Source organism: Rosa chinensis, chromosome 4 (assembly GCF_002994745.2).
Source record: "Rosa chinensis cultivar Old Blush chromosome 4, RchiOBHm-V2, whole genome shotgun sequence".
NCBI lineage: Eukaryota > Viridiplantae > Streptophyta > Magnoliopsida > Rosales > Rosaceae > Rosa > Rosa chinensis.
The window spans coordinates 25,924,922-25,948,114 of record NC_037091.1 but is presented as its reverse complement, the minus strand read 5'-3'; the positions used below and the strand labels follow the sequence as shown (position 1 = coordinate 25,948,114).

Sequence of the window (23,193 nt, the reverse complement as noted above, 5' to 3'; positions counted from 1 at the left end):
CATAAGGAACACATGGTGAAACCAGTTGAAAAACTAGGAATCACAAAAAGCTAGTCATCATCTGATAAACAAACTACATCTGTGGATCCACCAGATGGTTCAAGTCTTGAACCATTCTGTGTTGAGCGCCAACTACCTGAAGATTGATTGCTCATGTCGATAAGCAACTCCAATGCAGATGCACTACGAAGAGCTGGCAATCCTCCGGCACTTGCACAGTGATGGACTATATTATCAGGAACAAATTGTTGTGTGGGGACCAAGGGTCGTTGGGTATGAGGAGAAAATAATGGAGGAGCTGGAGGGGAATTCCTATCTGGCTGCTGATTTGATACAACTCTACATTGTTGATAGACAGGACTGGTACCAGTAACGGATATTGAAGGTTCCTCTGCAGTTTCATGATCATGTTCCATATTATAGGGAACAGACATCCGTGTGGGCGCTGGGGGCTGTGTGAGAAAAAGTTCCAGGAGAGATGACGAAAGTGAGTTTCTATGTGACTGCTGATTTGATGACCCATCTTCATGAGAGAAAGGACTGGTACCTCCAGTAAAAGGTGTTGAAAGTCTACGAGGTTGAAGATGTGGGGGAGGGGCACGAATCTCAACTCTACCTTGGGGTCTTCCTGTTGAAGAGGAGAAGGAACCGATGTGGGGGTGACTTGCTGCATTGGTCGAAGAAAGGCCAGGAGAAGGAGTAGGCAAAAGATCAAATTGTGTGTGTGTGGAGGCCAAAGGTCGTTGAGTATGAGATGAAAGTAAGGGAGATGGAGGGGAATTCCTATGTGGCTGCTGATTTGATATAACTTCACATTGTGGATAGACAAGACCGGTACCAGTAACGGATATTGAAGGTTCCCCTGCAGTTTCATGATCATGTTGTATATTATAGGGAACAAACATCTGTGTGGGCGCGGGGGTTGTGTGAGAAAAAGTTCCAGGAGAGACGACGAAGGTGAGCTTCTATGTGACTGCTGATTCGATGACCCATCTTTATGAGAGAAAGGACTGTTACCTCTAGTCAAGGGTGTTGAAGGTCTACGAGGTTGAAGATGTGGGAGAGGCGAACGAATCTCAACTCTACCTTGGGGTCTTCCTGTCGAAGAGGAGAAGGAACCCATGTGGGGGTGACTTGCTGCATTGGTCGAAGAAAGGCCAGGAGGAGGAGTAGGCAAAAGATCAAATTGTTGTGTGAAGGCCAAAGGTCGTTGCCTATGAGATGAAAGCGATGGAGGGAAATTCCTATGTGGCTGCTGATTTGATATAACTTCACATTGTGGATAGACAGGACTGGTACCAGTAACGGATATTGAAGGTTCCCCTGCAGTTTCATGATCATGTCCCATATTATATGGAACAGACATCTGTGTGGGTGCCGGGGTTTGTGTGAGAAAAAGTTCCAGGAGAGACGATGAAGGTGAGCTTCTATGTGACTGCTGATTTGATGACCCATCTTCATGAGAGAAAGGACTGGTACCTCCAGTAAAGGGTGTTGAAGGTCTACGAGGTTGAAGATGTGGGAGAGGCGAACGAATCTCAACTCTACCTTGGGGTCTTCCTGTTGAAGAGGAGAAGGAACCGATGTGGGGGTGACTTGCTGCATTGGTCGAAGAAAGGCCAGGAGAAGAAGTAGGCAAAAGATCAACATTCTGTATCAGTGGAGCTGCATAGTGTGGACTGGTTGCCAGTGCAAGTGGGGTTGTCTGTCTGCAAGCTGCAGGAGGGTTGGCCAAAGATGAATTGGAAACTAGAGAAGGCATTTGTGCATTTTGCTGCATACATGACTGAACCAGTTGGCGGTCAACAGCAAAATTCCCATCTGCCATGAAATAATGGTGAGTGGCATAAGAGCAATGAGACAGAAGAATGCATGGAAAGAAATGTATGATGCATAAGTGCACAGAAATATTCCTCATATATAGTACCCACGGAATGTATTCATGAGCTGTATGCAATGAGAAGGAATTAACATATTTAAAAATTTGACCCCATCTTTTGATTATAAATGATCTTAACACTTCAAAATAATGCCATATCTCCACTGCAGTTTGAGATATCAGTATACGATATTAGTGTTGGACAAAAAATCATATCTACCAAGTTTGGATCAAATCCTTTCTCTCTTTCACTCTAATCTATGTCTTGATTTAATTATAATCCTTTGGACCTCAGCAGAAACTTTTTATTTCTTTATATTGAGTCAAGTATGACTGATTCCTCAAGGTAGATAGACATTTAAGTGGATATATATTCTTAAAGATCCTCTCATTTCCATCCAAGGAATGGAAGAAACTGTATGCAGAAAAGTATGAATATGCATCAAATCTGTAAGATATATCTCACATGCCCCAGATTAAAGAAATCTCTGAAAGTGAATCAGTTTCTTTGAAGAAACTAAGATACCTAATAGAGCATATATTGAACCAAGAACTCAAAAAAACCACTCAACAATGTAACCGATGGGGTACTCTATATAGAGTGATTATAGAGTGATATAATGAAGTAGGACCATTGGGAACTGCAAGGGCACATTTTTCCTGGGCTACTTTATTATCATTTTTTTTGGTGATTATCCTAGATTGGCTTGGCTTACCTTATAGAAGACTAGCAATATCCTATGTTTGAAGAGGGTAGGACTAAATTACAAGTATGCATTCCAGAAAAACCCAACAAGGAAACCAGAATCAAGCATATCAGTTAATCACCCAGGAAGCAGTTGAACAGTCAGGCAAATCAATCAATCAGAACCAGGCAATCAAGTGTCGACTTCTAGTCCTCTTTCTCCCAATCTGATTTTGTAAAACCAAAGTAAGCTATTATGATAATCCCAATGAGGATCCATGGCTTTCCATAAAAAAGGAAACTATGATCCTAACTCTAAGCCTCAGAATATGAAAATAAACAGAGTAAAAAAAAAAAATTCTCAAAAAGTGAGCACCAGAAGTTTCATACCATGATGCACTCCAGATGAACTTGAACCTGTATTATCCTTGCCAATGGACTTGAAAGCCAGATCCCATGCCCGAGCCAACATCGTATGGATTAATACTTTTCCGTGAACTGCAAGCAAATCTTCCTTTTTAAGGAAAAATTCTGCCTCTATCTGTTGGAGTTCAGTCTCATATTCTTGACAAATTTCAGCTTTCAATTCCTCTATCCCCTTCTCCATATCAGATTTCAATTGCAGCTTCTGTTCATGACCAAAATGGTTTCAGCAGAACTATTCTTTAAAACCATGCACAAGAAATAAAAAGAAAAATATACAGACTTTATTTTCATGAGACTTGAGGTTTTCTTCTCTTTCTCTTCCCAATCTTTCCAATTCCTTTTGAAGCAAATCACAGTTGAAAGGAAGAGGCAAATTAGATGTAACAAATGTTGATCTTGTGTCTGAGAAAGGTAGACCAAAGCCATTAGTAGGTACATAAGATGGCTGATTCAAGGAAAAACTTGTCAGAGGTTGCAAACCAGTTTGTTCTGAAAAAGCAGGGAGGTTCGCATTAAATTGCATTGCAACATGGGTAACTTGATTAAAGTCAGAGTCTTCACTACTTGGCTGAAATTCAATTCCATCATGGAAATGGGAGTCCATAGGTTGACAAGTATTCTGATTTACGCAAGCTTGTGCATCTCCATCTTGTGCTGCACTTGATGTGGCTAACATATCAGTACCATGGTCTTGGTCTGCCTGGACAAGTATAAATTTGTCAGTATGTCAACAGCTATATCTCTTCTCCTTTTGTTTTTATTTTCTTTATGCAGGATAAATTTTTGACAATAATGCTATCCTCCTAACACAGAGAAAGGACCAAGACAAAACAAAACTGTAGAATATTGATCAACCTGGTGTTAGTATGAAGATCTAGGAATCTTAAAAGACCTAACCTCATCTTAATTTTCAGAACATAAGAAAAAATCGTGCAAAAAGTAAAATCTAAACATTCAATGTCATATTAGTTTTCCGAGCAAAACAATCAAAACAAGGAAATACATATAGGTCGACAATATCTAACAATGTTAAACCTGATTTGCTGTTAGTGAACCACCAAGAACCAAGGCTATCAGAGGCTGTACCGAGGGTGAACTGTCCAGGGGCATTTCCTGATTAGAGTTTCCATTGACTGCAGAATCAACTAAGTTCTGCTGATTGACCTGAGTTGCACTATCAGAAGCCAAAATCTGTGCTTCACCATTCAGTTTCCCTGAGGTGCTTTCAGCGATTTTTTCTTCAGATGAAGATGAATGGACATTGACAAGATTCCCTTGGTCCTCACCCAAACTTGCATAGTCATTGGACTCTTTATCAAGCACTCCAGCTTCAGCCTCTTTATCTTGCACAGTTGCTATGCTCATCATAAGATTTCGTCCTTCAGATGAAGGTGGGATCACGGATACAACATTATGCAAATCATGACTTGAACTGATAGTCTCATGCACTTGACTGTTCTCCTTTTCTGTGGCACTTTTGGAGATCTGTTCTTCAGATGAAGGTAAATCCATTGCAACAAGATTCTCTAGGTCATCATCTAACATGACATGCACTCCCGTTTCGGCCTCTTTATCTTGCATAGTCACTGGACTGATTACATGAGCTTGTTCCTCACATGAATGTGGGATCTCGGACCCAACATTACACAAATCATGACCTGTACTGATGGTCTCATGCAATCCCACTGGAGCCTCACTGTCAGGAACACTTACTGCGGCACCATTAGGATTCTGTTCTAGAGATGTCAGATTCAAAAGAAGGGGTCGCTGTGGACCATCAACTGAATTGACAGTTTCAGCCACTTCTAGTCTGACCACTGCATCAGAAATGGGTAATGGATTTGTATTGTGAAGGCATTCATCAAATGAAGGAAGACTGAAGGTTATAGCTTCAGTTAGAGCAGCAGTAGAGCAGATTTCAGTAACATCCAGCAGAACCTCAGCATTGTCAGAAGTGCCTCCAACAGTAATAAAGTTTTTGGCACCAGAGTTTACAGATACAAAATTCTCTTGATCATGACAAGACTTGCCAGAATTGTTCTTCCCCATAACATCAGTAAATAAACCAGCCTCAGAAGTCATTGTATCTAATGCAGAATTGGTGCTAATGGACCAAGATGGAGTTGTTGCTGTAATGGGACGACTGCATGCTTTATCAGTAACATAATCAGCTGTTTTAGACAATTCCATCACTCCCACGGTCATGCTATGTGCAGACTCAGGTGCATCTAAAGATGGCCTATAAAACAATTCATCATGAGCCCATCTTTTCAATTCTTCTACCCATGTGTCCTCCTTCTTCTTTAGCTTGCTTGCTGCTTCCAGCTGCAATTTCTTGAGATGTTCAAGACGCATTTCCATTTGGTGTTTATGGTCTTCCACTTCTTTTTCTTGTTCAATTTCCCACATTTTAGGCTTACCTTTTTTGAGCAATATATTTCTCCACAAACAAGTTCGAATAACAATGGACTCTATTTTGTGCTTAAATTCCAGGTTTTCCTTCTCTTCCTTGTAACTTCTCAAAATTTCACTTCTCTCTTTCAATTGCTTATCATTAAATTTTTTCATCTTCTTTTGGAACTTTTTCTGAATTTGTTTGATACTCTTTGAGACATCCTTTTGTGCTATATATTCTTGATTTAGTGACAAGTCACCATGCTCTGATGTGACCTTATGGAATTTACAAGTGACAGAGTGAGAAACCTTTGCATCTGAATGGTCCTTCAAAGGACATCTACAAGATGATTCAGCAAATTTTGGAGACTCTGCAGCCTTAAAATATGCTGTACTTTTCAGACACTGCAGCATTGCATACACGTAGTCCACCTCGTCCTTATTGCAATTGAAGTTAAGATGCTTCTTCACACAGGCAAGGGATTCTTTGTGATTGACTTTCTGCTTCAGCAATGACGCTGCAGTCCAACACTAGAATTTACAGACACCAGTTAGTTGGTTAATCACAATTAAAATGGCATTCTAGATGTACTCATAGCTGTAGAATATGAAGAGATTAGTAAAATGGATGATTAAGAGTGGCATGTTGTACTGCACATCTGCACCTATACCCAAGGACTGAAGTATATATGGATCAATAAAAATAAGGATGTGCGGTATGTGCTACATCCCGGCAAGCCTCTAAATTGTAAAATACTTGGTGGTCCATTTAAATTAAGGTTTACTGGAATTGCTACTCTCTAATGTGTGGTCTAGTATTAAGACCTGAAAGCAATACCCTAGGTTGGCTACTCTATCCACTCCTTCAGAATGCAACTCAGTAAATTGTTTTCACTTGTTGAGCATTCTTTGCCATACAAATCATATCTACAGATTTAAAGCATCTACAAACCACTATACTAATTTCATGGAAAGGAGCTCCCACATGACATGAGTTTTCGCTCGTGTACGTAGCAAGAATTCTTTGCTACAGACATCTGATGGCCTTGCAAGCATTCTTTGACAAGACTCACCTTTCGCTAACAAAGCCAACTTCACATACACCTAACCTTTAGTGAAGAAAGGAATTATAAATACCACAATACTAAAATCAGAAGTCCCATGTATTCACTATTATTTTGATACAATTATAAATACCTCATTCATGTTTAATTAAGGACTAGCTTTTTTTATTTACCCGCATGGAAAATGACTCACCTTTTGTAAACAAAGCTAACTTCACATACTATTAACACTGGCAAACACATGAAATTATATGTATCACAATACTAAACAAATTCATTAGAATCTTGATAAATTACATACCTCATTCATCTTCCATTACTGATATTCTATTATTTTCTCTGAGAAATCTATATCATGCAGGGAATATGGTATTCAAATAAACAGTCAAAGTTGAAACCAAAAACCACTAGTACCCAATTCCTAATCTTGATTCTCCTCGGTCACTTTTTTAACCAAGATATAGAAGAATGAAAAACAATCATATTATAACTAATCTTGTAATCTAAACAATTTGATAATAGTACTATCTGATAATAGTACTGTCTCCAAAAAACCATAAACAAGGATTCACACTGTAAAATAGCAGTTCTTTTATTTTTTGGACAAAACCATATATGTTAAATAGCATTCCCTAGATGACCATTAAGAGTTCCCTGTTGGAGATATACATAACCTCAAACTAGGTTGAATTGCAGATAGCACACCTTTCAAGTAGTACAGAGACAGAAGAACAACTTAAGACTAGGATCATTAAGGCTAGGGAAATTTATATCTATGTTTAAACTTCAGTAACCTTTATAAACAACTCGCTTTGTTTTCAACGTCAAGTAACACTCAAAGTTGCTTCATCACTCCATGCCATGAACTACAACTTTGCAAAATTATCAATCTTTAATGGTGTATTGATCAACAAATCTACTAAAGAAAAGATATACATATCTAATTTTAATCACAGAAATCAGTATTAGCAGCCAATATTTTATCAACTGCAATGACCAGTCGCCCATAGTCACAGCAATTAGTATTATAAGCCAGTTCTCTATGTCATTGATTCTGGTCCGTTAACCAGTACTTTGTCCTCCCAGGATCCTTAACAAATTCAAATGATAAACTTTTACACAATCCAAACAAGTTCAAATTAAATTCTTCATGAATACTACTTGACATATTTGACTTTCAGTTTTAAGTACAACCAGACAGATCATTGTGAGTCTGATATTACCATTTTGACACTTTAATATATCAGGGGTATTTGAAAAAACATAGAAGCACTAACAATACAAAATGTAAATGATAAGATTGCAACAAAAGTCAGCACCAAGTATTAGATAGCATTCAAGGAAAAGGAAGACGATTCTAACCAGAGATATCTGAAAAGCCTGCAACATTGTTAATTCTCTTTTAATAAGGTGGTTATTGAGTACATATTCAAGAAGCAGTTCAACGAAAATCTTGGCAGCATCCTACATTATAAAAACATCAATGAAAATATGATTAAAATCTAGAATCAAATTTCACTGAGAAGGATTAATGGAATATTGAGTTAAAAGAAGCACACTTGAACAATTATAAAAAGTAAAATGTTGTAAGCAGGAAATCAAATTCATACTGAGAGTTGTAGGATTCCACATAGTTTTATTGTGTCTGGCCTCAAAAGAGGATGGAGGTCCTTCTTCTGAGCCTCAAGCAATTTTATTCTGTCTTCAAATTCAAACATGTTATCTTCTGGTGTTGCTATGATATTTCTACCCAAATTATCTGAAGTAGAGGCAGAGCTTCGATCAATTATTTTATTTACACAAGCCATTAACCTGGGAGAAAAAAGAGGAGGCATTATCTTCTGGGGTTGCAGAACCTCATGCAAAAGTACAGATTCTTCCAGAACTAAAATTGTGAGTTCATGCAATCTACATGTTGACTGTCCGGTTATGGAGCGGAGCATTATTGGGAAAATACCTTGATGATATAGAATAATAATGGACAATGCACTAAGCAATTATCTAGCATTCAAGCATCTAATACTTTAGCCACATGTTTTCATTAATCATCTCCATCTCACATCCAATTATCTTTCAGATTCATGTATGAGGTTATTTATCATTTATGCATCATTTAGGAGTCATTAATAAAAATCATGACTCTTGCACTTCCTTGATCATCCCAACTTTTCTCATGTCTATCAAAGTTCTAAGGTTGGGTATAGTTATGATCTATATAAAGGTGGCTTGGACCCTTCATTAATCATCCCAACTAGGTTCTAGTTTCCTATTTCCTTGTGGACTCAAGGCAGTTTCGTAGTTGAATACAAAGTTATTCTACTAGTTAAGCACAAAAAAAGATCCCAAATTTAAAGTGCAAAAAGAATTAATAAAACTGACTTCGAAAGTGGAAATTCTGTCTGCAACTCCAGTCCACACCCTAAATTTAAATTAAGGGAAAAACTAAACCAAGTGACCCCAAAACACTACCCCACCTGTTCCCTGAACTCTCCACAAAGATCAAAATATATAGAAATTTCCGTTTGTGGGTCTGTTAGTAAACCAAGCTCCAAACTTTAAAAAATGGGTTGTCCTCTCCTCTGTCTCCTACAAATGCAACTTGAAAATTCTGAAAGCACCAACTAAAAGTAAGAGCAATCATTGAAAATAAAAACTGGGTTGTTCTTACCAAGGATGTGGGTTGAACTCGAACAATCCTTAATTGGAGGTCGTAGAAATGGCAGCTTCGTTTCTGGGTTGTTCTCAACACAGAAACGAAGTGGAACACCCAACACCGCGTGAAGCTTTGATAAAGTGTGGGGAGGAGGACAAGGCCAAAAGAACAAAAGTGAAAGAAGATGCTGAGGGCTCCACAGGGTGTTAAGTCTGTGTTAAGAGGACAGTTGAGATTTGGAAAGTACAGAGCAGGATGGCCGGGAAGGAATTGGACAGGCAATAGTGGCATGAGGGACTAGACTAATTGCTTGGGCCCTTTTCCAACCTTTGTAGTTGTACTTGTTGCAGAAGTGTTTAGCTTGTTAAAGAAGCTAAATAGTTGTTTATTTTTCTTTTTAATTACGTAAATGAAATTGCAGTGATGATCACACGGTCATTAAGAGATCACCCACTCTTGATTTTAGTTTCAATAGTTGAGATTAATACACTTCAGATTTATTCTTTTAATCTCAACCTTTAACATCAAGTTTAAGAGTGAGTGACCATAAAATCTTTGATTGATGAATGTGTGAATATTACCTACATAATTCATATGTCAGTGAGAATCGAATACATTACCTTTACAGGGTGACATTTACAATATTAAAGTTATAACTTACTAACATGTTACAGCTCGCTCACCGACAAACATAACTTGAACATTACATTTGCTTGATATGCTGTAATATTTTCTTCAGTAATAATATTTGTCGGTTGTTAAAATTCAAACAAAAACTATCCTTAGAATTCTCGAGGTTTGTTCTGTTAGGGGTTTCCTACCTCTTTATCTAGCACTTATAATGAACATTCGATCACCTTCTGTAACTTCGCCAAATCCCTAACGACCATTTTGTGGTGACTCCTTGTTCTCTATATCTCCCTTGACGTTCTTCTCGCGTTATTTTTTTACGACGTGGCCATCCCTTTCTCTTTAGTGACTTCATCCGGGTCTTTTTTGGTCAGCACGAAAGGATGCTTGTTTCGTTTTGTGCTAGAAAGTGTATACCTATTTTCCATGAGTGTAGAACACATGGTCAAATCAAATCAATTGGGTGTAATAAAATTAGGGGAGAATGTCTTAAAAAGCAATCAAATTCAATTCATGCATTCAAACATTCAAACATAAGTTAACAGCATTGATGAGAAGTTAACAAAATTGACAACAACTTGAAAACATAAATTTGATCATACCTAGAAATCAATGTCGAGTAATCGACTCAAAAAGCACAGGTTATATCGTTTGTCAATTGAACGCTCGACATGAAAGTGACTTCAAGGAGGTTCAAATAATCTGAATGAGTCAAAGGACACCTTCAGTCATATGGACACGATCAAAAGAGCAAGTTTAGCGGTGCAATTTTAGCTGGTCTCCATGTCGTCAAAGTGACCCCAAGTCAGTTTGTGGACGAAATCCAATTTCCAGCCGTAAGAACAAGATCAAAATGGAACTGACCCAGATCGGTTTGCGAAAATTCTTCTACCCACCCAGGTGGGGGGTCACCTGATGTGGTGTCAGGAGATCTGGTTGCCCCTAAGTGACTAAGAGATCTCAGCCATTGGATGATCTGTTAGGCCATTACCGTCAGTTTCAAACAGTATTGGACAAAAAGTCTTCACTCAACCCAATAAAAACGCAATTCAGCTTTTCTACTTCGCCGAGGCCATCAGCATTAGCCAGAGGTCGCCGAGAAGCTCTTCAAGATTCTCGACTTACACGACTTGATTCTGTGTTTGAATGGACGTCGTCGGAGTCAATTCTGATTCATACATCGGAGACCCACCGGGTCGCGATACTCCAGCCACCATACGACTCCGGATATGGAATTTTGCTGAATTGGAGGGGAAGACCCCGTTGGCTTTGCATTTAATTTGGATTATTTTAATTTTGCAATTTAATTTGGACGGCTAGTCTAAGCACTATAAGGATGCTTCCATTGCTCAATTGTTGATGAAAAATGTTCATTATATTATTAAGAAGATCAAAGGGTCCCCCGAACTTAGGGGAGATGACAGGGAAGTTCCGACAGGCAGCCACTAGTTATCAGAGAGCTACTTAATTCAGATTTTGAAATCCCAGGTTCTGGAGGAGGAGGTTGAAGAAGAATCAAGAAAATCCTCACGAAAAAAAAAATCACAATCCAATTCAAACCTATTGAATATCTTTAGATTTAAGCAATCAATCCAAAGGAGAACTCTACTGCTGACATGGGTTACATATATTGATTAGATATGGATGGTAGGGACTTGTTGCAAATCTTCTGTTCCAATGGGCTCCGATGAAGTTTCGTACGACCCTTGACAATCACTAACTCTCTGCTCCTGTTTGCAGCCAGCGATAGGAATTTGTTATAAACATCGAGAACAGTAAGTCGACCTTCCCAATTATAAACATCACACGTGAAGAACATGTGCCAGTAAACCCAATTATTACTGAAGATCAGATTTATTTATTTTTGGTTTTAGACTGAGTCTGTTAAAGCGTGCAATGCACGCTCTGTTAACAGAGCCCAGGTGACCACCCACTGAGGTGGGCTGAAGAATCTCCGATCAGTTTGTAGGTTTGAAACCAAACATTGATCCAAAAACGTCGGGCTCCAGCATGGCTTTGAATTTTGAAACCATAGTTCATTAAATCGAGACTGCTGGTTTCAATTAAACATCAGATCCAATGGTAGTTAGTTAATGTGCGTGCATATATGTGTATAATAGTAAGAAAAAAATTATAAAAAAAATTGCAAAAATTTCCCAATATATACATTCCCATCTATTTCACCATCCGCACTTAAAAAATTATATTTCTTAACTCTAGAAAAATTTTCCTTCCTCCTCCTATAGCTTTCATCTTCTTAAATTTTATTTATTTATTTTTATATAGCCTTATTATTTATTTACATCATAAATTTCTCATTTATATTAAATAAATTAATAGAATATTTAATGAATAGTGTCTCAACCCAAATACAACTAGTGGAAACAGACGTCCAGTGGCAGTGAACAATGTTCTTACCCAGTGACCCAATGAGCGGATTTGCTCTAAGGAAGTCAAAATCTTACACATACTATATGCTACTTCCCAAACTAAGTTCACCCTTTTACTAATCATTTAAACGGTAAAAGATAAAAATTTCACTTTTAAACCTTGTTTAACATTTTTATAGGTACTGAGAATTACTTTTTTTCTTTTGTCAAAGAATGTAAAAATTAGAGTTCGTATGAGTGAGTTTTGAGATGAGGAAGTTGGGTTACTATTTAGGAAAATTTAGTGTTTCCCGAAAGGAAACTTTATAAAACAATTAGAATTTCAGCAGCCACTTGCCAAAACCCTTGACCTGTTTCCCCAACTTGATGGGTTATATGCCTTATGTCCACCACAAACCATGACAGTGGTGCCTTTAGCCAGCTCCGACACCACCCACGATAGCGGATCGCAGGATTCATCTCATCGTGGATCTGTATTGGGTTGTGTAGTGTCACGCCCCAATTTTAAACACACTTAAAAAAATCAATATATAATGTCATAATTATACATGCGTGATGGTTCAGCCATCAATACAAAATACTTGAAATTTTTTTCCTTTAAAACCAAGTACATAATAAGGCCCTAAACCCACTATGTCAATACAGACTCGCTCCACAGAGTCAAATATTACACAAGCTTACGAATTAAATTGCCACAACAAAATAATAAGTAAATGTTCCTTAGAGCTACTACAACGGAAGTCTTTTCACCGATAAAGTCACAAAATTGGCTTCCTACAGTATAGCTGTAAGCACGTGATCTCAACTTTAGCCACGATTAGCCTGACCTGCAGGATTAACCCCTACACCATTATATAGTGCACCGGGTTGCCACGCAACAAACTCGGTAAGCTTATGAAAGCTTGTATGAGTAACTCAAAACACACACGCATAACTCACCCAACGAGGAAAACCTATCAACTCGCGAAAAAGGAACACACACCCTGTTTTCCCAAAACAACACATTCTTTTCCCAAAAGAAAATATCACAAGTCACCCTGTCACAAAAAAATCATATTAATTGAAACTCTGACAATTTAGATATGATACACAAGTCCACCCCGGACGTTTAAAAGAAAGAATCCCCAAAACTCCATTTTAAAACACGTTATCAAATTAACAAAAGTCACCCCGTGACAAATCATATTAATTGAAACTTTAACAATTCAATATGACCACAAGTCCCACTTGGACATTTAAAAGAAAGAATTCCCAAAAGTTCCTTTTAAAACACGTACTCATGAGCATTAAGTAGCTCCCCACTACTCCCCATGATGTATAATGGCAATAGACTAGAGCTCTAACTGATCGTATCCACTCACCTGGCCAAAGGCGTGAAGTCCTGATACATATGCCTGAGGTCATTCCCAGCAGCCCCGAATCCTCAGATCTCCCCGGTCATCAGATCAAAACATTTCAAAGTGGTCACTCAGGATCAAATGTTTCTCAACTCTCAAAAGGAGATGTAACCCCGTGACCTTCAATCATCAGACCTCCCCGGTCGCCAGATCAAAACATTAAGCAAGTCGCTCTAGACCCAAAATTTTAAACTAAATCAAAATGATATGTCACCTTGTGACCTCTGAATCTCTAGATCCCCGGTCATCAGATTCAAAACATTAAGCAAGTCACACTGGACCCAAAATGTTAAATCAAATCAAAAGGAGAAATCACCACTTGTGACTCTCAGATCTTCAGACCCCTGGTCGTTAGATCAAAACATTCAAATCTCATTAAAGCAACTCACACCAAATCTTGACACTTTTCAAACAATAGAAATTCCCATATATGTAGTCATTCACTCAAGAATGCTGTGATGACCTGGATTTTCGTTATTTAATTTTGGTAATTAATAATGGACCAGTTGTATGAATTATTGTTATTGTGCTTTTTTCGTATGTCATATGTGAAGTGGAATTATTTCGGACAATTATTTATTCAAAAAGTGTGGATTTAGGGGGGGGGGGGGTTCAAGGTTGACTTTTTATACGTTGGGATTCTTTGAAAACTTTCTTCACAAAAGTCGTTACGAGTTTGTGGATATGTGGAACAAGAAAATTGGAGTTGGTATGAGGAAGTTACGACCTTCGGAAAAAGTTTCCATTTTGGTATAAATAGGAATTTTCCGAAAATATGTTCGTAATTTCCAATTTCCATTTCCAGAAGTTTCCTTCTCTCTCTCTTCTCTCTGGACTATACCTTCAGAATCGAAGAAACCCGGCTGACCCGACCCAGATTTTTCTGCAACCTCTACCGCTGAAGCAAACCTAGACCAACTCGTCTCCACCGTGCGCTCCTCCCTGTGGCATCCTCTTGCAGCAATTCTCACCCATGACGGCGCTGCAAGGTGACTATTTTCGAGTGCAATCCGACCCGATCGGTTCTCCGATCTCCGACATCGGCGAAGTTTCAAATCAGGCTTGGGGAGCTCGCAACAGCCTCCTCCTTCGGTCCTTTAGGTTGGTTTGGATCGATTCACATGGAAATTTGTTTAGCTCGGATTGAACAGTGATTCACGGCTTGCAAGATAGTTTTCGATCCTTTTCGCTTCAATTCTGACTTCATGCTAGTTATGAAAGTTGATAAGCATGCTGAGAAGAAGATCTTTTATGTTGGGAGTTTTTGTGAAATATTGAGTTTTAGCCAGCGGCGGTGCTCCACCGCCTGTGGTGGCGTTCCGGCCATATAAGGGACTGTTTCTAGTATTGTATATCTTCTACTCGTCGATATGAGTGTTTTAATATATAATACGTAATTTTTGGAGTTCGTATGAATTTGTTATGATTTTTACGGTTTCGGACCGTTCGATTTATTTTATCCGTGAGGATTCAAGCGTCCGATTGACTTGTAGTGTAACGTCCCGAACATGAATTCACCGGTTTACTAGTCATTTGGACGGTAAATAACCTTTACTTTCACTTTTACTTTCGGTTTAGTACTTTTAGTGGCCCTAAAAGTTGACTTTTTGTTCGGGTCAAAATTTGAGAAAATGTTCTTCATGAAAGTTGTAGGGGACGTTAAACCGAGTGCGTGGATATGTGGTACGTAAAAATCGGAGCTCGTATGTGGAAGTTATAAGCAAAAATGTGAAAATTACTGTTCATGGTAAGTATTATACATTTGAAAAAGTTACTGTGGCCGGTAAGTTTTTTTTTTTTTTTTTTTCTCTTTTCTCTCTTTCTCCGGCGTTTTTCTTCCTCTCCTCGGCTCTCTCTGCAACTCCGGCCATCTCCCTCTTTCGGCCACCTGGGAGCGAACAACCAGCACCGGTCGACTCCTCTACCCCTACCCAATCTCCCCACGGCGGTAACTCACGGCGACTTGGCCGGAAAATGACGCATCGGGTCCTTGAAGTTTCACTGTAGCAGAAGTGGTCAACGCCGATATCTTCCGTTTCCGGCCTTCTCCGGCACCAAACCGGCGTCGAAGGTTCGGTTTTTGGCAAGGATCATTTTGCCCAGCCTCAAGCCACGATTTGTAGCGTGGAGGAAGAATCGAAGGTTTGAATTTCTTGACACTGTTCACATTTCGGGTATAATCTTCACCTTAATTGTTGAGGTAGTTCTAGGCATATTCTGGCTTTGTTGTAGTTGAGCTAGATGAGTAGGTGGTGCTGCCTGAATTTGGTGGTCATCGGAGGTGGTTGCCGAGGGCGCGTGGGGCCCACGCGCTGCCACTGTTGGTGGCCCGTGGAGGCGTGTAGGGCAGTGTTTTAATTCCGGTTTTTAGCCCATTAAGTCCTATAAATTGTGTAGAGCTTGTATGTGAAGTTTGGTAATTTTTGGAGAAACTTGGAATTAATTAGGAATTTTGAAGCTTAGGGTTTCGATTATCGAATTATGAGAATCCAACCGTTGGATATCTCTCGGTTCTGACTTGGAACCTTTAAGATAATGAATTAGTATTAGAGGTAAAATTTGGGTTGAATCCGAGAACAAGTGGAGAGTTGATTGGTGAGGGTTTGATTATGGGATTCGTATTAAATTGTCGAATTATCGCTTACGGAATATAATCGTGTACAGGGCGTCGTACCGAGCTCTGGCTCAATGAAGGAACTCGTATACGTGATCGTCGGAATAGTACTGTGAGTGGACTTTTGTTTTTAAGTAAATGATGCATGCATTTATTCCTTGATTATGCTCTAATTATTTATCATTTTACATTTCGAGCATGTGATTTGATTTCGGAGATTGATTTCGTTTTATCTCATATAATTATTTTCGATAATGATTCATTTCCGAAGTTGCTTATGATTTATAATTTTATTTGATGAATTATTTATTTCCGAGGTGATTTCCGGAATTTTACTTTTTAGTTATATTCCTATTCGTGAATTTGAGATTTTTGGAAAGATTTTCGAAATGGGATTTCGATGGAATTATTTTCTTATTTATTTATTTGATCCTTGGTTTTGGCATTGGGAATGCCTTAGCAATAATGTCGGTTTGAGAACTTTGATTATTTGAAGATTTTATGGTGTGCGGGGTCATGTCATTGGACTATGCTTATTTTCTTTTATTTACTTTTGAATTTGAGTTTATCTTGGCGTGTGGGACACGTCATTGGAAATTCTTTTACGAGAGATGGGGAAGCCTTATGTATTTATGGATTTACTTGGTTTTCAGATTTTCTGTTGCCATACTTTGGGTGACTATTATCATTGCTAGCATTGATCTTCCGCCTTTGTGGCGAGGTGATGGGATCACCGAAACCCTCCGCCTTTGTGGCGCTGGTTACTGTCTCTGTGACAGTAATTCTGAAGCCCAGTATCCTATCGCTACACATAGTGGCGTAAGGGTATATTACGGGAGTAATGGGAGTACTTTAGCCTGGGAGGCTATCACCCGAGTCTGGGAGGCTCACTCGTATGGCTATCGTCTTCCCCTACTCATTATACTATTTTCGACTAGCGGGGCTAGTCCGATTTATTTTAGCCAACGGGGCTGGTTTTATTTCCTTGAGTATCAGAGTTTCAACCTTTTCTTTTAATCGTTTGTGACTAGCGGGGCTAGTCGGCTTTCTTGAGCGGAACTCCTCTTATTTTATTTTTTGGTTATCGTTGCATGCATCAGGAATTTTTAAGAAATAAATGTGGGAAAGTATAAAATTCCTTTTGTTTGAAATTGTTTATTTTTGTCCACTCACATTAACGTTTTTATGTACTTTCCCCTGGGCCCTTCGGTTTCAAATGCCCAGTTTGCAGGCGAATTAGTGGAGGTCGGGCGTACATGACATTTGAGGCATAATTGTCACCACTTCCGCATTGTAGGATCCCTTGATCCTTTACTCTACTTTTTATTTCCTTGTGTATTAGTATTGCTCTGATAACCTTTGCGATTGGTATTGTTAAGTTGAGTTTTGTGTTTTGCGAGTTGGGAAATGTTGTGAAATGGGGAGCAGGGTGGCTCCAGGAGTATAAGGTTGGTTTGCTTGAAGTGCTTTGTGTGTTTCTACAGGTTTTGGGTAGTCCATTTTTAGAGGAAGTTCTGCTAAATTTTTGGTAGAATTTCTTCTAAGGTGGGCCCCGCAGGACTACTTCCGATTTCAGGGTGAAATTTGGGGTTGGTCCTGTCATGTGGTTTGGTCATATCGATCGTAGAAGTATTCCGGAGACATTGGGTGGTCTTGGATGTGGTTTCACCTCGATTGGAGTCACTTTTGGGATTTTAGTTCAAAACAGAGGTTTCGAACTTAAATCGTTTGTGAATCATTACTAAGTTGAGATAGTATGTGATTAGGTACTTGACGAAGTATTCTTAGATGGTTATTTTGTGGTTTGGCTACTTTGTTCTGTATTGAAGACACAGCGGGAGTTTCGAGGTGAGTAATCTCACAACGTTCATTTACGAACGAAGTTACCATTATTGTTTCGGCGTTAGTTAATTAACTGCAAACTATAGTTGGTATTAGTAGGCATTCTTGAGCGAATGACTAAGTATATATATATATTACGTGAAATATATATATTCTTGTGAGTGATGTGTGACGAATAATATGCATGATTGTGTTCATACTATTATTGAAGGTGACTATTCGGAAAACAATATTGTGGAAAAAGATGTTTTCTATTGTCTTGAAAAGTATTAAGTTTGATGTTACATTTTTGAGTTAAGCGTGACTTATTTTAAATGTATTGGTCTTTGTACCAAGAGTCACTGATGGTGAGCAGGGATGGGGAAATCTTCAATTAGATTTATGTAACGTTTTAGATCGGGTGCAACTTACTTAACTTTTGATTATAAGACCAGACGGGGTCTGAAAATCATATGTCACAGATGGTGACAGGTCGCAGATGGTGACCAAGGCAAGAAATCGGGAATCATGCCTTTGGCCGGGCGAGTGGTTACGATCAGTTAGAGCTCTAGTATGTCTGCCATTATAGCTTATAGGGGTAAAGGTCGAGGTTGTTGGAGACTCATTAATGTATAGTTAAAAGAGAGTATTGAGAGTATTCTTCTTTTATTGTCTAGATGAGACTTGATTTGCTTATTGATTGTTGAGTTAGCAAATAGTACTTTGTCACAGAGGTGACTTATGTTGTCCTTTCGGTGGAAATGACATGGAATGTTAGAAGGAATCATGGTAGTATTGTTCCTTAAGTTTATTTGTGTGTGAGTTGTTGATTGATGTTTATGAGTTACTCATACGAGCTTTCATAAACTTACCGGGTTTATTGTGTGACAACTCAGTGCACTATTCAATGGTGTAGGGGTTAATCCTGCAGGTCAGGGTAATCATGGCTAAAGTTGAGGTAGCTTGTTGGCAGCAAAACGGGTAGGAAGCAAATTTTGTTGGCTTTGCCATTGTTATGACTTCCGCTATGTAGTAAGCTATGAGGAGCATTTACATTTTATTTTGTGATGACAATTTAATTCATAAGCTTATGTAATATATGACTATGTGGAGTGGTCAATATTGACATAGTGGGTTTCAGGCCATCAATTTGTACTTGGTTTAAAGGGAAAAAGTTTTCAGGTATTGTGGATTGATGACTGAACCATCACGCATGTATAATTATGAGATTATATATCGATTTTTATTCATGTTAAAAAAATCAGGGGCGTGACAAATGCTACTAATACCAACTATAGTTTGCAGTTAACTGAATAACTCTAAAAACAATAAAGGTAACTTCGTTCATAAATGAACATTGTGAAATTACTTACCGCAAAATCCTGTTGCGTCTTCTATACAGAACCAAACTACACTCTCACCAACAACTTATCCAAATCACCTTGAGGAGCACCTAATCACCGATGACCTCAAATCCGTACATGAATCACCAAGTGATGAAAAATAGGTGTCATGAACTTGAATGGTTTTTCCACGCCAAAAATTTCATCAACGAATGGGGACCTTCGTATCTCCTTTGCAACGGCCACAGCCAATTCTCCGGGACTAGCATTTCACATTTCTCTCAACATTTTCTCTATCTGGGACATCCAGCTCTGATCTTTGACCCTCTTGGCTCTCTACTAGTCGTTTCCCGATGCGAATCTTGAACTTCCTCTTGTCGAATTTTCGGCTTCTCCATGGGCGGATTTCTTGGTGGGCTTTCCTCTATCTCTTCATCGATTGAATCTTTGATTGTTTCTTGCTCGCTCTCCTTCCACTTCTACTTACGGGCCTCTTGAAACTCCTCATTTTTCCTCAGCTGAGCGAGTTCCTCCTCCAACTTCTTCATCTTTTGAGAATGTTCGTGTTTTGGTCATATCCAGATTGAGACCTTCCACTCCCACCATGTTAATCTTTTAGAAAAACGAGTTCCCACAGACGGCGCCACCTGTTGATGTGAAAAAATTCAACAAAAGATTTCCTCACCTACTTCTGACGAGAGCCGGAGTGAGGGCTTCATGTTCCAGGAACTGGGTTATGATCTTTGAAATTGGGTTTTGTGCTCGGCGATCCGAGCTTCCGAAAGAAAATGGGTGGGGGTAATTGCAAAAACGACTCTGATGCTTAAGTCAATAATAACTTGAGGAGTGATGAGTATATTTAGGAGATGATTGCTTACCTCAAAAGTTTAATTCTCCAAGTATTTATCGGCGAGCTTGAATGGATATTTCGACTAGTGTGCGTAGTGGAAAGCTTGATCTACAAATTGTGCATGAGTAGGTCCACAATGTTACTCTTCTGACATCGTGGGGAAGTGCTTCTGATCACCTAAGACTTGGTTAATCTGGGCAACCTATTGACCAATTCTGCTGTATCATATTCACCTCGGCACTCACCTCGCTGATCACATTTTGCCTCAGCCAAAAACCCACCACAATGGAATCTTCTCCTCGAAGAAATTGAGCTTTACCTCAACCGAAACCCACCTCAAGGGAATCTCTTCCTTAAGGGGATTGTGTTTCACCCCAACCAAACTAGCCATGAAGAAATCTACTTCCTCCTTGAGGGGATTGTATTTCACCCAACTAATATCCCTTCCTTAGCGGGATATTCCCTTGATGTGCCTAAAAGTCAATCTCAAAATTTTTTACCCCCACATACACTCATTACAACTCAAGTCCTTAATAACTTAGGCATCAAAGTGCCTTTTGCAGGTTCCCCCACCCCTTTTTTTTTCTCCAAAGCTTGGTTTGTCAAACACAAGACTTGATTCCAAATACCATAAACCAGTTCTTCGAACGTGAAGCTTTCACTCCCGCTCCAGTAAGAAGAAGTAGATGAGGAAATCTTCTATTAAATTTTTCCGCACCAACAGTTGGCGTTGTCTATGGAAACTTGGTTTCGCAAAAACTAATTTCTTGGGAGTGGAAGGTCCCGATTTGGACCCACACGACGGGACTAGATCGGGTGGGTCACAAAATAGCTAGAATGTGGACATACTCAAGAAGATGAAAAAAATGGAAGAGGAACTTGCTCAGCTTCGGAAGGAGGGCAAGCAAGAATCAATTGAAGATACAAGCGATGAAAAGGCAGAGGAGAAGACCATTGAGAAATATGTTCGTGGAGATGTCAAAAGTTCAACAGGGGAAGTTCAGGATCCGCTACGGAAAACGACTAAAAGAAAACCAAGAGAGTCAAAGATGGGAGTTGAGGCCCCAGATAGAGAAAATGTTGTGTTGGTGCTAAAAAATTCAACGGAAGATTTCCTCACCTACCTCTTCTGACTGGAGCAGGAGTGGGGGCTTCATGTTTCAGGAATTGGGTTATGATCTTTGGAATTGGGTGTTGCATCTAACGACTCGAGCTTTCAAAAGAAAATGGGTGGGAGGTACTTGCAAAAGGTACTTTGATGCTTAAATCACCTCAAAAATTTACTTCTTCAAGTATTTATGGGCGAGCTTGAACAGATATTTCAATTAGTGCACGTAGTGGTAAGCTTGATCCGCAAGTCATGCATGGGTGCATCCACAACGTTACTCCTCTGACATTGAGGAAAAGTGCTTCTGGATTTAGATAATCTGGGCAAACCCATAGACCGATTCTACTATATCAATATCTACCTCGAGAGATTCTTTTCCTCCTCGAGTGGATCATATTTTGCCTCAGCAAGAAACCTACCTCAAAGGAATCTTTTTCTCCTCGAGGAGACTGTGTTTCACCTCAACCAAACTCGCCTCGAGGGTATTACGTTTCACTCAACTAGATATACCTTCCTTAACGGAATATCCTCTTGTTGGGCTTAAAAGTCATTCTTAAACATTTTGCCCCCACACATGCCATCAATCTTTACAACTTCAGTTGCCTTAAAGCATTACCTAAGAAGAAAACTTTTCACTGTGACGTGATACTATTGCAAAGTTTTCCACCGCCGACATAATCCTTCTATTCATAAAATCTCCACCGTGACGTGATTTTTTTGTTTTCCAAACTTCTCACCGCGGTGGGATCCTCCTGTTCTATATTTGAGGAAAACTCAATGCTCATTCCAATTACATCGTCTCTTCCCAATGTTTCCATGCCTTCAACAAATCCTATGAAGGATTTCCTCGTGAAGTATCTTACTGACTTAGACTTCTCTACACTTTTTCTCGGTAAAAGAGACCTTTTTATTTTTTATTATTTTTTAACACTTTCAGGTCCTTCCTTATTCCTCATTTGCGCTCCCCAACGCATTCTCTTCTCTTTCCTACTTTTTTATTCTTTCTTTTCCCTAGACTCCTTAATTGATTCAACCCATACTTCTTAAATGCTCTACACTTACCCTTCACCCTCTCATTTCTACCTTCTCTCTCTTAAACCTTCTTTTTCAACCTTCATTTCTGATGGTGCGGAAAAATTCCACGGAAAATCTCTTCACCTATTTCTTCTGACTGGAGCGAGAGTGGGGGCTTCGTCTTCTAGAAACTTGGTCACGATCTTTGAATTTGGGTTTTGTGCTTGGCATTCCCAGCTTCTGGAAGAAAATGGGTGGGGGTGCCTACAAAAGGTACTTCGATGCTTAAGTTAGTAACAGCTTGAATAGGGATGAGTGTATTTTGGAAGTGATTACTTACCTCAAAAGCTTAATTCTCCAAGTATTTATAGGCGAGCTTGAACGGATATTTTGACTAGTACACATGGTGGCAAGCTTGATCCGCAAGTCATGCACGAGTGGATCCAGGACGTTACTTCTCTCACATCGTGCGGGAGTGCTTCCGATTACTTGGGACTTTGGATGAGCTAGATAAATCCGTTGACCGATTCCGCTATGCCCATATCCACCTCTAGGGGATTGTATCTCACCTCTACCAAATCGACTTCAAGGGAATCCTTTCCTCCTTGAGGAGATTGTGTTTCACCTCACCTAAACTCACCTTGAGGGAATATCATCCTTGAAGGGATTATGTTTCGCCCCAACCGAACCCACCTTGAGGGGATCTCATTCTTGAGGATATTGTGAACCGGCCAACTAGGTATCCCTTCCTTGGTGGGATTCCCCATTCTGTGCCCAAAAGTTATTCTCAAAAAGTTTCACCCCCACAATGTTCCTTTTTTATTTTTGTGCGAGAACCCGAGTTGAAAAGAAAAAAATCTTTTAAGTTATGCAGTAACAATGTCCATACAACTATACCCCATAACATGAGGCAAAGCGACGTAAA

At 39.3% G+C, this 23,193-nt stretch overlaps 1 protein-coding gene across 4 annotated transcripts; it reads right to left on the bottom strand.

The window, feature by feature from the left end:
- LOC112200477 (helicase protein MOM1) lies at positions 1-9,427 on the bottom strand. Of its 4 annotated transcripts, none has more exons than XM_024341511.2 (7): positions 9,117-9,427; positions 7,811-7,912; positions 4,026-5,915; positions 3,471-3,690; positions 3,271-3,392; positions 2,955-3,192; positions 1-1,821 (listed from the first exon to the last, which is right to left on the bottom strand). In XM_024341511.2, the coding sequence occupies exons 1-7, from the start codon at positions 9,390-9,392 to the stop codon at positions 227-229; spliced, it is 4,443 nt and encodes a 1,480-aa protein (XP_024197279.1). In that variant the 5' UTR covers positions 9,393-9,427; the 3' UTR covers positions 1-226. The 4 variants fall into 4 exon arrangements, with proteins under 4 accessions (XP_024197279.1, XP_024197278.1, XP_024197276.1 ...); XM_024341510.2 differs by adding an exon at positions 8,059-8,260 and having other exon boundaries at positions 3,271-3,690; positions 9,117-9,252; XM_024341508.2 differs by having other exon boundaries at positions 3,271-3,690.
- Positions 9,428-23,193: the final 13,766 nt, after the last annotated feature.

Excerpts from the sequence above, each read along its gene's own strand:
- LOC112200477 (XM_024341508.2), bottom strand. The coding sequence starts at position 9,392 with ATGCCACTATTGCCTGTCCAATTCCTTCCCGGCCATCCTGCTCTGTAC. Across the intron at positions 7,913-9,116 it reads GAGTTCAACCCACATCCTTG|GATGCTGCCAAGATTTTCGT; the intron begins GTAAGAACAACC and ends TTTATAATGTAG. Across the intron at positions 5,916-7,810 it reads AGGCTTTTCAGATATCTCTG|TGTTGGACTGCAGCGTCATT; the intron begins GTTAGAATCGTC and ends TGTAAATTCTAG.